The sequence below is a fragment of the Staurois parvus genome, unplaced genomic scaffold (genome assembly GCF_062004578.1).
Source record: "Staurois parvus isolate SC_StPar_1 unplaced genomic scaffold, SC_StPar_1.0 ptg000879l, whole genome shotgun sequence".
In the NCBI taxonomy this organism is placed as follows: domain Eukaryota; kingdom Metazoa; phylum Chordata; class Amphibia; order Anura; family Ranidae; genus Staurois; species Staurois parvus.
In genome coordinates, this window is record NW_028318675.1 from 2757065 (window position 1) to 2775881 (window position 18817).

The 18817-nt window shown below is 40.3% G+C and overlaps 1 protein-coding gene across 1 annotated transcript in view; it reads right to left on the reverse strand.

Moving 5' to 3' along the window:
* LOC149443054 (uncharacterized) overlaps positions 1-13989 on the reverse strand; it is a 64020-nt gene extending 50031 nt beyond the window's left edge. Inside the window, exon 1 of the mRNA XM_089655980.1 lies at positions 13941-13989. Within this exon, the coding sequence (XP_089512106.1) occupies positions 13941-13989 (49 nt within the window). The remainder of the gene's footprint in view (positions 1-13940) is intronic.
* Positions 13990-18817: the final 4828 nt, after the last annotated feature.

Consider the following 18817-nt stretch of genomic DNA (forward strand, 5'->3'; position numbering starts at 1 on the left):
AGGGGGATATGATCTCCATGTATAATACATAAGGGGGGATATGATCTCCATATATAATACATAAGGGGGATATGATCTCCATGTATAATACATAAGGGGGGATATGATCACCATGTATAATACATAAGGGGGATATGATCTCCATGTATAATACATAAGGGGGATATGATCTCCATGTATAATACATAAGGGGGGGGATATGATCTCCATGTATAATACATAAGGGGGATATGATCTCCATGTATAATACATAAGGGGGGATATGATCTCCATGTATAATACATAAGGGGGGGATATGATCTCCATGTATAATACATAAGGGGGGATATGATCTCCATGTATAATACATAAGGGGGGGATATGATCTCCATGTATAATACATAAGGGGGGGGATATGATCTCCATGTATAATACATAAGGGGGATATGATCTCCATGTATAATACATAAGGGGGGATATGATCTCCATGTATAATACATAAGGGGGGGATATGATCTCCATGTATAATACATAAGGGGGATATGATCTCCATGTATAATACATAAGGGGGGATATGATCTCCATGTATAATACATAAGGGGGGATATGATCACCATGTATAATACATAAGGGGGGATATGATCTCCATGTATAATACATAAGGGGGGATGTGATCTCCATGTATAATACATAAGAGGGGATGTGATCTCCATGTATAATACATAAGGGGGGATATGATCTCCATGTATAATACATAAGGGGGATATGATCTCCGTGAATAATACATAAGGGGGGATATGATCTCCATGTATAATACATAAGGGGGGATATGATCTCCATGTATAATACATAAGGGGGGATATGATCTCCATGTATAATACATAAGGGGGGATATGATCTCCATGTATAATACATAAGGGGGGATATGATCTCCATGTATAATACATAAGGGGGGGATATGATCTCCATGTATAATACATAAGGGGGGATATGATCTCCATGTATAATACATAAGGGGGGATATGATCTCCATGTATAATACATAAGGTGGATATGATCTCCATGTATAATACATAAGGGGGGATATGATCTCCATGTACAATACATAAGGGGGATGTGATCTCCATGTATAATACATAAGGGGGGATGTGATCTCCATGTATAATACATAAGAGGGGATATGATCTCCATGTATAATACATAAGGGGGGATATGATCTCCATGTATAATACATAAGGGGGGGATATGATCTCCATGTATAATACATAAGGGGGAGATATGATCTCCATGTATAATACATAAGGGGGAGATATGATCTCCATGTATAATACATAAGGGGGGATATGATCTCCATGTATAATACATAGGGGGGATATGATCTCCATGTATAATACATAAGGGGGATATGATCTCCATGTATAATACATAAGGGGGGATATGATCTCCATGTATAATACATAAGGGAGGATATGATCACCATGTATAATACATAAGGGGGATATGATCTCCATGTATAATACATAAGGAGGGATATGATCTCCATGTATAATACATAAGGGGGGGATATGATCTCCATGTATAATACATAAGGGGGATATGATCTCCATGTATAATACATAAGGGGGGATATGATCTCCATGTATAATACATAAGGGGGGATATGATCTCCATGTATAATACATAAGGGGGATATGATCTCCATGTATAATACATAAGGGGGGGATATGATCTCCATGTATAATACATAAGGGGGATATGATCTCCATGTATAATACATAAGGGGGGGATATGATCTCCATGTATAATACATAAGGGGGATATGATCTCCATGTATAATACATAAGGGGGGATATGATCTCCATGTATAATACATAAGGGGGGATATGATCTCCATGTATAATACATAAGGGGGGATATGATCTCCATGTATAATACATAAGGGGGGATATGATCTCCATGTATAATACATAAGGGGGGGATATGATCTCCATGTATAATACATAAGGGGGATATGATCTCCATGTATAATACATAAGGGGGGGATATGATCTCCATGTATAATACATAAGGGGGATATGATCTCCATGTATAATACATAAGGGGGGATATGATCTCCATGTATAATACATAAGGGGGGATATGATCTCCATGTATAATACATAAGGGGGGATATGATCTCCATGTATAATACATAAGGGGGGATATGATCTCCATGTATAATACATAAGGGGGGATATGATCTCCATGTATAATACATAAGGTGGATATGATCTCCATGTATAATACATAAGGGGGGATATGATCTCCATGTATAATACATAAGGTGGATATGATCTCCATGTATAATACATAAGGGGGGATATGATCTCCATGTACAATACATAAGGGGGGATATGATCTCCATGTATAATACATAAGGGGGGGATATGATCTCCATGTATAATACATAAGGGGGGATATGATCTCCATGTATAATACATAAGGGGGGATATGATCTCCATGTATAATACATAAGGGGGGATATGATCTCCATGTATAATACATAAGGGGGGATATGATCTCCATGTATAATACATAAGGTGGATATGATCTCCATGTATAATACATAAGGGGGGATATGATCTCCATGTATAATACATAAGGTGGATATGATCTCCATGTATAATACATAAGGGGGGATATGATCTCCATGTACAATACATAAGGGGGATGTGATCTCCATGTATAATACATAAGGGGGGATATGATCTCCATGTATAATACATAAGAGGGGATATGATCTCCATGTATAATACATAAGGGGGGATATGATCTCCATGTATAATACATAAGGGGGGGATATGATCTCCATGTATAATACATAAGGGGGAGATATGATCTCCATGTATAATACATAAGGGGGAGATATGATCTCCATGTATAATACATAAGGGGGAGATATGATCTCCATGTATAATACATAAGGGGGGATATGATCTCCATGTATAATACATAGGGGGGATATGATCTCCATGTATAATACATAAGGGGGATATGATCTCCATGTATAATACATAAGGGGGGATATGATCTCCATGTATAATACATAAGGGGGATATGATCTCCATGTATAATACATAAGGGGGGATATGATCTCCATGTATAATACATAAGGGGGGATATGATCTCCATGTATAATACATAAGGGAGGATATGATCACCATGTATAATACATAAGGGGGGATATGATCTCCATGTATAATACATAAGGGGGGATATGATCTCCATGTATAATACATAAGGGGGGATATGATCTCCATGTATAATACATAAGGGGGGGATATGATCTCCATGTATAATACATAAGGGGGGGATATGATCTCCATGTATAATACATAAGGGGGATATGATCTCCATGTATAATACATAAGGGGGGATATGATCTCCATGTATAATACATAAGGGGGATATGATCTCCATGTATAATACATAAGGGGGATATGATCTCCATGTATAATACATAAGGGGGATATGATCTCCATGTATAATACATAAGGGGGGGATATGATCACCATGTATAATAAATAAGGGGGGATATGATCTCCATGTATAATACATAAGGGGGAATATGATCTCCATGTATAATACATAAGGGGGGATATGATCTCCATGTATAATACATAAGGGGGGATATGATCTCCATGTATAATACATAAGGGGGGATATGATCTCCATGTATAATACATAAGGGAGGATATGATCACCATGTATAATACATAAGGGGGGATATGATCTCCATGTATAATACATAAGGGGGGATATGATCTCCATGTATAATACATAAGGGGGGGATATGATCTCCATGTATAATACATAAGGGGGGGATATGATCTCCATGTATAATACATAAGGGGGATATGATCTCCATGTATAATACATAAGGGGGGATATGATCTCCATGTATAATACATAAGGGGGGATATGATCTCCATGTATAATACATAAGGGGGATATGATCTCCATGTATAATACATAAGGGGGAATATGATCTCCATGTATAATACATAAGGGGGATATGATCTCCATGTATAATACATAAGGGGGATATGATCTCCATGTATAATACATAAGGGGGGGATATGATCACCATGTATAATAAATAAGGGGGGATATGATCTCCATGTATAATACATAAGGGGGAATATGATCTCCATGTATAATACATAAGGGGGGATATGATCTCCATGTATAATACATAAGGGGGGATATGATCTCCATGTATAATACATAAGGGGGGATATGATCTCCATGTATAATACATAAGGGGGGGGGATATGATCTCCATATATAATACATAAGGGGGATATGATCTCCATGTATAATACATAAGGGGGGATATGATCTCCATGTATAATACATAAGGGGGGATATGATCTCCATGTATAATACATAAGGGGGGATATGATCTCCATGTATAATACATAAGGGGGATATGATCTCCATGTATAATACATAAGGGGGGGATATGATCTCCATGTATAATACATAAGGGGGATATGATCTCCATGTATAATACATAAGGGGGGATATGATCTCCATGTATAATACATAAGGGGGGATATGATCTCCATGTATAATACATAAGGGGGGATATGATCTCCATGTATAATACATAAGGGGGGATATGATCTCCATGTATAATACATAAGGGGGGATATGATCTCCATGTATAATACATAAGGGGGGATATGATCTCCATGTATAATACATAAGGGGGGATATGATCTCCATGTATAATACATAAGGGGGGATATGATCTCCATGTATAATACATAAGGGGGGATATGATCTCCATGTATAATACATAAGGGGGGATATGATCTCCATGTATAATACATAAGGGGGGATATGATCTCCATGTATAATACATAAGGGGGGATATGATCTCCATGTATAATACATAAGGGGGGGATATGATCTCCATGTATAATACATAAGGGGGGGATATGATCTCCATGTATAATACATAAGGGGGGATATGATCCCCATGTATAATACATAAGGGGGATATGATCACCATGTATAATACATAAGGGGGGATATGATCTCCATGTATAATACATAAGGGGGATATGATCTCCATGTATAATACATAAGGGGGGGATATGATCTCCATGTATAATACATAAGGGGGGGATATGATCTCCATGTATAATACATAAGGGGGGGATATGATCTCCATGTATAATACATAAGGGGGGGATATGATCTCCATGTATAATACATAAGGGGGGATATGATCTCCATGTATAATACATAAGGTGGATATGATCTCCATGTATAATACATAAGGGGGGATATGATCTCCATGTATAATACATAAGGTGGATATGATCTCCATGTATAATACATAAGGGGGGATATGATCTCCATGTATAATACATAAGGTGGATATGATCTCCATGTATAATACATAAGGGGGGATATGATCTCCATGTACAATACATAAGGGGGATGTGATCTCCATGTATAATACATAAGGGGGGATGTGATCTCCATGTATAATACATAAGAGGGGATATGATCTCCATGTATAATACATAAGGGGGGATATGATCTCCATGTATAATACATAAGGGGGGATATGATCTCCATGTATAATACATAAGGGGGAGATATGATCTCCATGTATAATACATAAGGGGGAGATATGATCTCCATGTATAATACATAAGGGGGAGATATGATCTCCATGTATAATACATAAGGGGGGATATGATCTCCATGTATAATACATAGGGGGGATATGATCTCCATGTATAATACATAAGGGGGATATGATCTCCATGTATAATACATAAGGGGGATATGATCACCATGTATAATACATAAGGGAGGATATGATCACCATGTATAATACATAAGGGGGGATATGATCTCCATGTATAATACATAAGGGGGGATATGATCTCCATGTATAATACATAAGGGGGGGATATGATCTCCATGTATAATACATAAGGGGGGGATATGATCTCCATGTATAATACATAAGGGGGATATGATCACCATGTATAATAAATAAGGGGGGATATGATCTCCATGTATAATACATAAGGGGGAATATGATCTCCATGTATAATACATAAGGGGGGATATGATCTCCATGTATAATACATAAGGGGGGATATGATCTCCATGTATAATACATAAGGGGGGATATGATCTCCATGTATAATACATAAGGGGGGGGATATGATCTCCATATATAATACATAAGGGGGATATGATCTCCATGTATAATACATAAGGGGGGATATGATCTCCATGTATAATACATAAGGGGGGATATGATCTCCATGTATAATACATAAGGGGGGATATGATCTCCATGTATAATACATAAGGGGGGATATGATCTCCATGTATAATACATAAGGGGGGATATGATCTCCATGTATAATACATAAGGGGGGATATGATCTCCATGTATAATACATAAGGTGGATATGATCTCCATGTATAATACATAAGGGGGGATATGATCTCCATGTATAATACATAAGGTGGATATGATCTCCATGTATAATACATAAGGGGGGATATGATCTCCATGTACAATACATAAGGGGGATGTGATCTCCATGTATAATACATAAGGGGGGATGTGATCTCCATGTATAATACATAAGAGGGGATATGATCTCCATGTATAATACATAAGGGGGGATATGATCTCCATGTATAATACATAAGGGGGAGATATGATCTCCATGTATAATACATAAGGGGGAGATATGATCTCCATGTATAATACATAAGGGGGGATATGATCTCCATGTATAATACATAGGGGGGATATGATCTCCATGTATAATACATAAGGGGGATATGATCTCCATGTATAATACATAAGGGGGATATGATCTCCATGTATAATACATAAGGGAGGATATGATCACCATGTATAATACATAAGGGGGGATATGATCTCCATGTATAATACATAAGGGGGGATATGATCTCCATGTATAATACATAAGGGGGGGATATGATCTCCATGTATAATACATAAGGGGGGGATATGATCTCCATGTATAATACATAAGGGGGATATGATCTCCATGTATAATACATAAGGGGGGATATGATCTCCATGTATAATACATAAGGGGGATATGATCTCCATGTATAATACATAAGGGGGGATATGATCTCCATGTATAATACATAAGGGGGATATGATCTCCATGTATAATACATAAGGGGGATATGATCTCCATGTATAATACATAAGGGGGAATATGATCTCCATGTATAATACATAAGGGGGGATATGATCTCCATGTATAATACATAAGGGGGGATATGATCTCCATGTATAATACATAAGGGGGGATATGATCTCCATGTATAATACATAAGGGGGATATGATCTCCATGTATAATACATAAGGGGGGATATGATCTCCATGTATAATACATAAGGGGGAAATGATCACCATGTATAATAAATAAGGGGGGATATGATCTCCATGTATAATACATAAGGGGGAATATGATCTCCATGTATAATACATAAGGGGGGATATGATCTCCATGTATAATACATAAGGGGGGATATGATCTCCATGTATAATACATAAGGGGGGATATGATCTCCATGTATAATACATAAGGGGGGGGGGATATGATCTCCATATATAATACATAAGGGGGATATGATCTCCATGTATAATACATAAGGGGGGATATGATCTCCATGTATAATACATAAGGGGGGATATGATCTCCATGTATAATACATAAGGGGGGATATGATCTCCATGTATAATACATAAGGGGGGATATGATCTCCATGTATAATACATAAGGGGGATATGATCTCCATGTATAATACATAAGGGGGGGATATGATCTCCATGTATAATACATAAGGGGGATATGATCTCCATGTATAATACATAAGGGGGGATATGATCTCCATGTATAATACATAAGGGGGGATATGATCTCCATGTATAATACATAAGGGGGGATATGATCTCCATGTATAATACATAAGGGGGGATATGATCTCCATGTATAATACATAAGGGGGGATATGATCTCCATGTATAATACATAAGGGGGGATATGATCTCCATGTATAATACATAAGGGGGGATATGATCTCCATGTATAATACATAAGGGGGGATATGATCTCCATGTATAATACATAAGGGGGGATATGATCTCCATGTATAATACATAAGGGGGGATATGATCTCCATGTATAATACATATGGGGGGGATATGATCTCCATGTATAATACATAAGGGGGGGATATGATCTCCATGTATAATACATAAGGGGGGATATGATCCCCATGTATAATACATAAGGGGGATATGATCACCATGTATAATACATAAGGGGGGATATGATCTCCATGTATAATACATAAGGGGGATATGATCTCCATGTATAATACATAAGGGGGATATGATCTCCATGTATAATACATAAGGGGGATATGATCACCATGTATAATACATAAGGGGGGATATGATCCCCATGTATAATACATAAGGGGGATATGATCACCATGTATAATACATAAGGGGGGATATGATCTCCATGTATAATACATAAGGGGGATATGATCTCCATGTATAATACATAAGGGGGGATATGATATCCATGTATAATACATAAGGGGGATATGATCTCCATGTATAATACATAAGGGGGATATGATCTCCATGTATAATACATAAGGGGGGATATGATCTCCATGTATAATACATAAGGGGGGTATGATCTCCATGTATAATACATAAGGGGGATATGATCTCCATGTATAATACATAAGGGGGGATATGATCTCCATGTATAATACATAAGGGGGGTATGATCTCCATGTATAATACATAAGGGGGATATGATCTCCATGTATAATACATAAGGGGGGATATGATATCCATGTATAATACATAAGGGGGATATGATCTCCATGTATAATACATAAGGGGGGATATGATCTCCATGTATAATACATAAGGGGGGTATGATCTCCATGTATAATACATAAGGGGGATATGATCTCCATGTATAATACATAAGGGGGGATATGATCTCCATGTATAATACATAAGGGGGGATATGATCTCCATATATAATACATAAGGGGGATATGATCTCCATGTATAATACATAAGGGGGGATATGATCTCCATGTATAATACATAAGGGGGGATATGATCTCCATGTATAATACATAAGGGGGGATATGATCTCCATGTATAATACATAAGGGGGGATATGATCTCCATGTATAATACATAAGGGGGGATATGATCTCCATGTATAATACATAAGGGGGGATATGATCTCCATGTATAATACATAAGGTGGATATGATCTCCATGTATAATACATAAGGGGGGATATGATCTCCATGTATAATACATAAGGTGGATATGATCTCCATGTATAATACATAAGGGGGGATATGATCTCCATGTACAATACATAAGGGGGATGTGATCTCCATGTATAATACATAAGGGGGGATGTGATCTCCATGTATAATACATAAGAGGGGATATGATCTCCATGTATAATACATAAGGGGGGATATGATCTCCATGTATAATACATAAGGGGGAGATATGATCTCCATGTATAATACATAAGGGGGAGATATGATCTCCATGTATAATACATAAGGGGGGATATGATCTCCATGTATAATACATAGGGGGGATATGATCTCCATGTATAATACATAAGGGGGATATGATCTCCATGTATAATACATAAGGGGGGATATGATCTCCATGTATAATACATAAGGGAGGATATGATCACCATGTATAATACATAAGGGGGGATATGATCTCCATGTATAATACATAAGGGGGGATATGATCTCCATGTATAATACATAAGGGGGGGATATGATCTCCATGTATAATACATAAGGGGGGGATATGATCTCCATGTATAATACATAAGGGGGATATGATCTCCATGTATAATACATAAGGGGGGATATGATCTCCATGTATAATACATAAGGGGGATATGATCTCCATGTATAATACATAAGGGGGGATATGATCTCCATGTATAATACATAAGGGGGATATGATCTCCATGTATAATACATAAGGGGGATATGATCTCCATGTATAATACATAAGGGGGAATATGATCTCCATGTATAATACATAAGGGGGGATATGATCTCCATGTATAATACATAAGGGGGGATATGATCTCCATGTATAATACATAAGGGGGGATATGATCTCCATGTATAATACATAAGGGGGATATGATCTCCATGTATAATACATAAGGGGGGATATGATCTCCATGTATAATACATAAGGGGGAAATGATCACCATGTATAATAAATAAGGGGGGATATGATCTCCATGTATAATACATAAGGGGGAATATGATCTCCATGTATAATACATAAGGGGGGATATGATCTCCATGTATAATACATAAGGGGGGATATGATCTCCATGTATAATACATAAGGGGGGATATGATCTCCATGTATAATACATAAGGGGGGGGGGATATGATCTCCATATATAATACATAAGGGGGATATGATCTCCATGTATAATACATAAGGGGGGATATGATCTCCATGTATAATACATAAGGGGGGATATGATCTCCATGTATAATACATAAGGGGGGATATGATCTCCATGTATAATACATAAGGGGGGATATGATCTCCATGTATAATACATAAGGGGGATATGATCTCCATGTATAATACATAAGGGGGGGATATGATCTCCATGTATAATACATAAGGGGGATATGATCTCCATGTATAATACATAAGGGGGGATATGATCTCCATGTATAATACATAAGGGGGGATATGATCTCCATGTATAATACATAAGGGGGGATATGATCTCCATGTATAATACATAAGGGGGGATATGATCTCCATGTATAATACATAAGGGGGGATATGATCTCCATGTATAATACATAAGGGGGGATATGATCTCCATGTATAATACATAAGGGGGGATATGATCTCCATGTATAATACATAAGGGGGGATATGATCTCCATGTATAATACATAAGGGGGGATATGATCTCCATGTATAATACATAAGGGGGGATATGATCTCCATGTATAATACATATGGGGGGGATATGATCTCCATGTATAATACATAAGGGGGGGATATGATCTCCATGTATAATACATAAGGGGGGATATGATCCCCATGTATAATACATAAGGGGGATATGATCACCATGTATAATACATAAGGGGGGATATGATCTCCATGTATAATACATAAGGGGGATATGATCTCCATGTATAATACATAAGGGGGATATGATCTCCATGTATAATACATAAGGGGGATATGATCACCATGTATAATACATAAGGGGGGATATGATCCCCATGTATAATACATAAGGGGGATATGATCACCATGTATAATACATAAGGGGGGATATGATCTCCATGTATAATACATAAGGGGGATATGATCTCCATGTATAATACATAAGGGGGGATATGATATCCATGTATAATACATAAGGGGGATATGATCTCCATGTATAATACATAAGGGGGATATGATCTCCATGTATAATACATAAGGGGGGATATGATCTCCATGTATAATACATAAGGGGGGTATGATCTCCATGTATAATACATAAGGGGGATATGATCTCCATGTATAATACATAAGGGGGGATATGATCTCCATGTATAATACATAAGGGGGGTATGATCTCCATGTATAATACATAAGGGGGATATGATCTCCATGTATAATACATAAGGGGGGATATGATATCCATGTATAATACATAAGGGGGATATGATCTCCATGTATAATACATAAGGGGGGATATGATCTCCATGTATAATACATAAGGGGGGTATGATCTCCATGTATAATACATAAGGGGGATATGATCTCCATGTATAATACATAAGGGGGGATATGATCTCCATGTATAATACATAAGGGGGGTATGATCTCCATGTATAATACATAAGGGGGATATGATCTCCATGTATAATACATAAGGGGGGATATGATCTCCATGTATAATACATAAGGGGGGGTTGCTGTAGGAAAGTCCTGGATTCTTTCTTGGATACACAGAATATAACTGGATATAACATTTATAGGGAAAGTTGATCCAGGGAATATCCGATTGCCTCTCGGGGGATCAGGAAGGAATTTTTCCCCTGCAGGAGCAGATTGGATCGTGCTTTGCTGGGTTTTTGCCTTCTGGTGGATCAGCTGTGGGTGTCGGATTATAACTTTTATTTTTATTGGTACAACTAGATGGATGTCTTTTTTCAGCCAGACTAACTATGTAACTATGTAGGTCCCACACCGCTGCCTCCCATCTCCTGAGACTGCACTCAGTGACTTGGGTCTGAGACACTACAGACATATCCCTCCACCCGGCACAGCCAGCAGATAACAGAGAAGGTCCCCTGGAGGAGTCAGGCACAAGGCAGGAGACCCCAGTCACATGTCCTGGGTGCCTACATTATGCAATGCTTAGAGTAACAATCAACATTTTGCTGCCAGCTGAACCCCAGAACCTCCATAAATCCAGTCTAGATACATAAATTGTGTCTGCAGCACAGAGATGGAAGATTATCCGAGAGAAATCCAGGAATACAGGACGGGGAACACAGCTCAGGAAAGTGACCAGGGGATTACAGGCTGATATCACCTAGTCACCGCCCTACTCTGGACCAATCAGTGAGCAGTATGGGTGGAGGAATGGATTTAGTGTTCATGACCCACCTGTGCTGATCTCTGTAGGAGTGTCCTCCTCTATAAATGTCCCCGTTATTCCATCCTCCTCCATAGATTGCTGATCATCCCTCACATACGCCTCTTCTTCTTCTGATTTCACCTCAAATTCTATATCGATTGGATCTCCACTCTAAATCAAGGAAATGAGAGAAAATGTCATCTGTAAAATATAAGGTCACATAAAAAATCCACAATTCATCTTTACAAGTCCATGTTCTAGATGCTCCACCCCACCAACCTTGTAATAGTGAGGGATGGTGTGACCTTCCTGTGTGGAATCCCGGGAATCCAGAGGACGGGGACATCTCTCTGGTGGGTTCCCATGACTGGATCCATCTGTAGGAAACACACACACTGACTGAATCCATTGTTTCTATGTGTTTATCAGATGATGGGGGATCTAGGTGGATCCTCCGTACTGCTCTCTCCTTTACAATAAAGTCTCCTCTTACCCGGTGATGTGAGGGGCGGCTGATTGTCCATCATGACGTCCTTGTAGAGATCCTTGTGTCCTTCTAAATACTCCCACTCCTCCATGGAGAAATAGACAGTGACACCCTGACACCTTATAGGAACCTGACACACACAATGATACAGTCACCATCCAGACACATCCCTTGTCTGTTACTGGAGAATGTCCCAGAATTCCCGGCACCGCTCACCTCTCCTGTCAGCAGCTCCATCATCTTCTTGGTGACTTCTAGAATCTTCTGTGTCTTCTGTCTTGTAGGGATCAGGGATGGAGGTGGGGGGATGGTGATGGGATTCTGGATTCTCGAGGATCTTGTGGTCATACGATGAGATCTCCTTCTGGTGTCATTGTCGGTAGATTTCTTCATGACTCCTGTACAGTTCTGTGTGATACAAAGATAAATCTCACTCTCCCATAATCCCTCACTTCTATGGTCAGCTCTAGATTTATTCTCCAGGGATTGGCCACAATGTGCCGACTCAGCAAAGGACAGACATCTCCATCCAATGATATGATGACAATGGGGTCAGATTTATAGCTCCTTCTAGAAGTCATATAATAGAGTCACTAATGGTTTACTAGTAAGGCTCACTGACCCACCAGGAAATGTCACCCATGGATTTAGTGGTCAGTGGGCGTGGCATGCTGGTAATCATGGGTCTCACTGATTGGACGAAAGCTGAGATTGTTCTCTTCTATAACCAATGCCGCCATCTTGTGCTATAACCAAATCTCATAGAGTCCGGACACTTTATGTATTCATAGTACTTGTGTGGATGTCGTTATTGATTACAGAACATCAGAAGACTTCAAGTGACTCTGAATACCCCCCAGTGTACAGCCCAGTCAGATTTAACCCCTTCATTACACTCACCTCTCCAGTCAGCAGGCTGAGGATCTCCAGGGTGAGCTTCAATATCGTCTCATTCCGGGGAAATTCCTTCCTTACAATCTTCACAAAACCCAAAGTCTGCTGATTGTCCATCATGACGTCCTTGTAGAGGTCCTTGTGTCCTTCTAAATACTCCCACTCCTCCATGGAGAAATAGACAGTGACACCCTGACACCTTATAGGAACCTGACACACACAATGATACAGTCACCATCCAGACACATCCCTTGTCTGTTACTGGAGAATGTCCCAGAATTCCCGGCACCGCTCACCTCTCCTGTCAGCTGATGGACCATCATGGTGGTCAGTTCCAGAATCTTCTGCTCTTTCTCCCTCTCAGGTATCAGAGAATGAGATGGAGGCACCATGGTGAGGCTCCGGGTTCTGCTCCATCCTCCTGAGATTGGCTCCCCACTAGACTTCTTCTTTACAACATAATCCTACAGATCAGGAGACAAATAAAACAATATCAACCACCTGACATCATCTAAATGTGTGCAAAAATAAAATGGTCTATTGACCAGAATAGACAAGAGTGATGTCATGTGACCTCCCATAATCCTCCTCACCTCTCTGGTCAGGTCTGTGTTTTATTAATAGAGATGAGAGTGATGTCATGTGACCTCCCAGAATCCTCCTCACCTCTCCGGTCAGGTCTGTGTTTTATTAATAGAGATAAGAGTGATGTCATGTGACCTCCCAGAATCCTCCTCACCTCTCCGGTCAGCAGGTAGATGATCTCCAGGGTGAGGTTTAGTATCTTCTCAGTCATGTGACTCCGGTCCTCCTCCATCCTCATTGGTGCCATCATGTGATCTATACAGGTCTCCTTGTAGACGGATAACTTTGGGAAATGAAAGTAAGAATGATTTGGATGGTATTGGTCACACAATAATAGGATGTGGATGTGAGGGGGGAATAGGAGGGTTGCTGGACATTGAAGAACTACTCCCCCCATGGGAAGACATTTTGTTTGGACTGTTTAGTGTTACTACAATTTTGAGGTCCGGGGCCCCTTTTCTCTGTTGGGTTTGTTTGGTCTCTGAACTGGTTTTGATGAGTATTAGATCTGCAGACAAGGAATGATAAATCTGATCCTTCCTATGACTAGTTTGCTCTGAGGCAGTGCTGTGAGGTCAATGTCGGCTCATCATGCAGGGATGGTCACTTTACATCACCCGACGCCCGGGATATGTAGTTCTGGGGGCCGGGCAAGTATTGTGTTTATTCTTTATCCCTGCTGAGGGCAAGCCGCAGGGCTCTCCTTTCAGGTGCCAGCCTCTGCCACCCCGTCTGTGTGAACCTCTCCTGTACCTACTATGCTTCCCCAGCTCTGCTTGCCCATCTGTGGGCCCGGGTCAGCGGGTGTCGGAGGGTAGAGGGGATGGAGGAGAGCGGACATGTTCACTCCCTTCTTGTCCTGACCCAGAAGTGACGTTATGACAGATTTCCCGACCATCGAGGCCGGCAAAGAATGTAATGCGGTGCGATGTGCACTACATTACATCCAATGGAGTACAGGGGAGACATTGGGGGTCTTTTAGACCCTGGATGTCTCAATAAAGAGAACCTGTCATCAAAAGTCATCTCATAGAGGACATTGTCCCTTTAAGTAAAAATGCTTTTTTTTAATTGTAAACAAATAAAGTTACACCCAAGTACATAACTCCTCCCCTTAAAAAATTTTTAGGCTCCCCACCCCCACATATATGCGCACCCAAATGTAAGAGCACACGCTGGAGCTCCTACACGTGATAACATTGATTGCGATACACGTTACATATCGCCGGTCACACCAGAATGAGAGGATAATTCTAGGAGCAGACCTCCTCCGTACTCTATACTGATGACCTAGAAGGGGCTATAAATGTGTCCCCTATAGATAATACCGGGGACTAAAGGTTGTCACCATTTCAGCACACACAACTTAAGGTTTGACATGTTGGATATCTATTTACTCGCTGCAACCTCGGCTTTTATATTGTTACACATAAATGGGTCATTTATTGCTTTTTTGTGCCCTGAAATCAGCTTAAGTGAATTTTTTAATGAAATTTGGCATTTCCTAGACTTTGTGATAATATTTTGTGACATAAAAATTAGAACTGCCGCTATTTTATTCTCTAAAGTCTCTACTTTCAGAAAATCGATATTTTGGGGGTTTTATGTCATCTTCAGGCCTAAAATGATTTTTTAAACGTGTGCAAAAAATGCAAAAACGGCTCTGGGAGTGAACAGAAGGATAAGCCAGACACTCCCCTTTCCTGAGGAGCAGCCAATCAGTTCTCAGTACACTGCAAGGTCTCTCCCCTCCCTGCTAGTCCCTGGGTGCGGTGCTGGAGACAGGCGGGGGAGGGGAGGAGGAGATAAACAGAACAATGTTACACATATTACACATTTAAGTTGCTATAAAACCCCTTTAATTTTTTTAAAGCCACAAACATTCCTAAAAGAGCCTCAGATTTATATACATTTGTTGTAAATAGGAAATAACATCTTATTACCTCCTCTGCTGCCACTTCCACCAACGTCTCTGATATACTTCTTCCTGCCTCACCTCTCATCTGGAACTTCCTGTCTGTGCCTGACATCACTTCCTGTCTGTACCTGACATCACTTCCTGTCTGTATTCCATAGAGACTTCCTGTGTGAGTATAGGTGAGATCCCCACCTTGTGGAGTTCAGAGGAACTGCAGCCCCGAGATCCATCCCATAATCCCCCTTCCTGTATAATATGTACCTTACAGGGATACTACGGGAGATGAAACATTACTGAATAAAGGAAGAAGAAATAAATGTAACTCTTATGTAACCAACTGTTCAACAAACATCTCTTATTACATATAGAAAAGTCTTACAAACACAGAACACAAAATACAAATATATAGCTAATGAGAGCGATCCCGCCAAACCTGATCATTCTGGGGGGGACAATGCAAAAATATATATCCACTCATAATGACATCATCTTCTGGGAGTGTCTGCACATCCATCCATTTCATACACATTTCATTGTCTCAGCGGATCTCCTGCAGCCTATTAGCACCCATTTCCCTCTCTATGTCTCAGCAGATCTCCTGCAGCCTATTAGCTCCCATTTCCCTTTCTATGTCTCAGCAGATCTCCTGCAGCCTGTTAGCACCCATTTCCCTCTCTATGTCTCAGCGGATCTCCTGCAGCCTATTAGCTCCCATTTCCCTCTCTATGTCTCGGCAGATTTCCGGCAGCCTATTAGCACCCATTTCCCTTTCTATGTCTCGGCAGATCTCCTGCAGCCTATTAGCACCCATTTCCCTCTCTATGTCTCGGCAGATCTCCTGCAGCCTATTAGCTCCCATTTCCCTTTCTATGTCTCAGCGGATCTCCTGCAGCCTATTAGCACCCATTTCCATCTCTATGTCTCAGCAGATCTCCTGCAGCCTATTAGCTCCCATTTCCCTCTCTATGTCTCAGCAGATCTCCTGCAGCCTATTAGCTCCCATTTCCCTCTCTATGTCTCAGCAGATCTCCTGCAGCCTATTAGCACCCATTTCCATCTCTATGTCACATATTACAACAAGCAGCCACAGAGGTAAATGTAAAATAAAAGCAGAGAGGGAGAGAAGGCTGATAAAGCAGCTCATCGATGAGAGGTACATAAGAACATACAATGTCAATACAAAACAGTGACATGGCCATCAATCACAAACGATCGGAGCAGACAGATCGGTGTCATAGGTGTCCCGTGGGTCCTGAACTGCCTCCAGCACAGGGACAGTAGCAGGGTGTAAAGCAGGTAGGTACTCCAACTTTCTCATTTCTGCTCTGACCTTCATCAGTGCCGGTAACATGGGGGACATAGAAGACAGCCAATGCATGGGAATGGTTCTCCTGGCTGCCCTCATGTAGGTGGAAAGTTTCCTCGCACATTTAGAGAGACCTGAAAAAAGTAGACCCAACAGAAAGTAAATGGGCTCAAAAGGGACAGGAGCCCGCAGAAGTAACCACAATGGGGTAAGGACCTCCTCCAAAAGGGCGCAATGGACCGGCAATCCCAAAAAATGTGGAAAAGAGTGTCAGTTTCCGTCCCACAACACCAGCAAACAGAAGAAACATTCAGGTTATGATCATGGAGAACCTCATGGGTCCGATACCAAAACATCAGGGTCTTAGACTGCATGTGTCCTAATATGAGAGGAGAGGTAGTGCGGGCTGTGACAAAATAAGTCCCCCTCATTCCCTCTTTACACCAAGTCATGGCCAGACATGCACGCCTCTGTTAGCTAGTGGCTGTGGGTGTGTGCATGTGGGTGGGATCTGTGACAACCTCTGATGACTCCTCTGTCATCCAATAAAGCTGATGGACCTCAGATGTCTTCCTTGTCCTACGATGAAGCTGATGGACCTCTGATGTCTCCCCTGTCTTCTGATGAAGTTGATGGACCTCTGATGTCTCCCCTATCCTCTGATGAAGTTGATGGACCTCTGATGACTCCCCTGTCCTCCAGTAAAGCTGATGGAACTCTGATGTCTCCCTTGTCCTACGATGAAGCTGATGGACCTCTGATGTCTCCCCTGTTCTCTGATGAAGCTGATAGACCTCTGATTTCTCCTCTGTCCTCTGATAAAGCTAATGGAACTCTGATGTCTCCCTTGTGCTACGATGAAGCT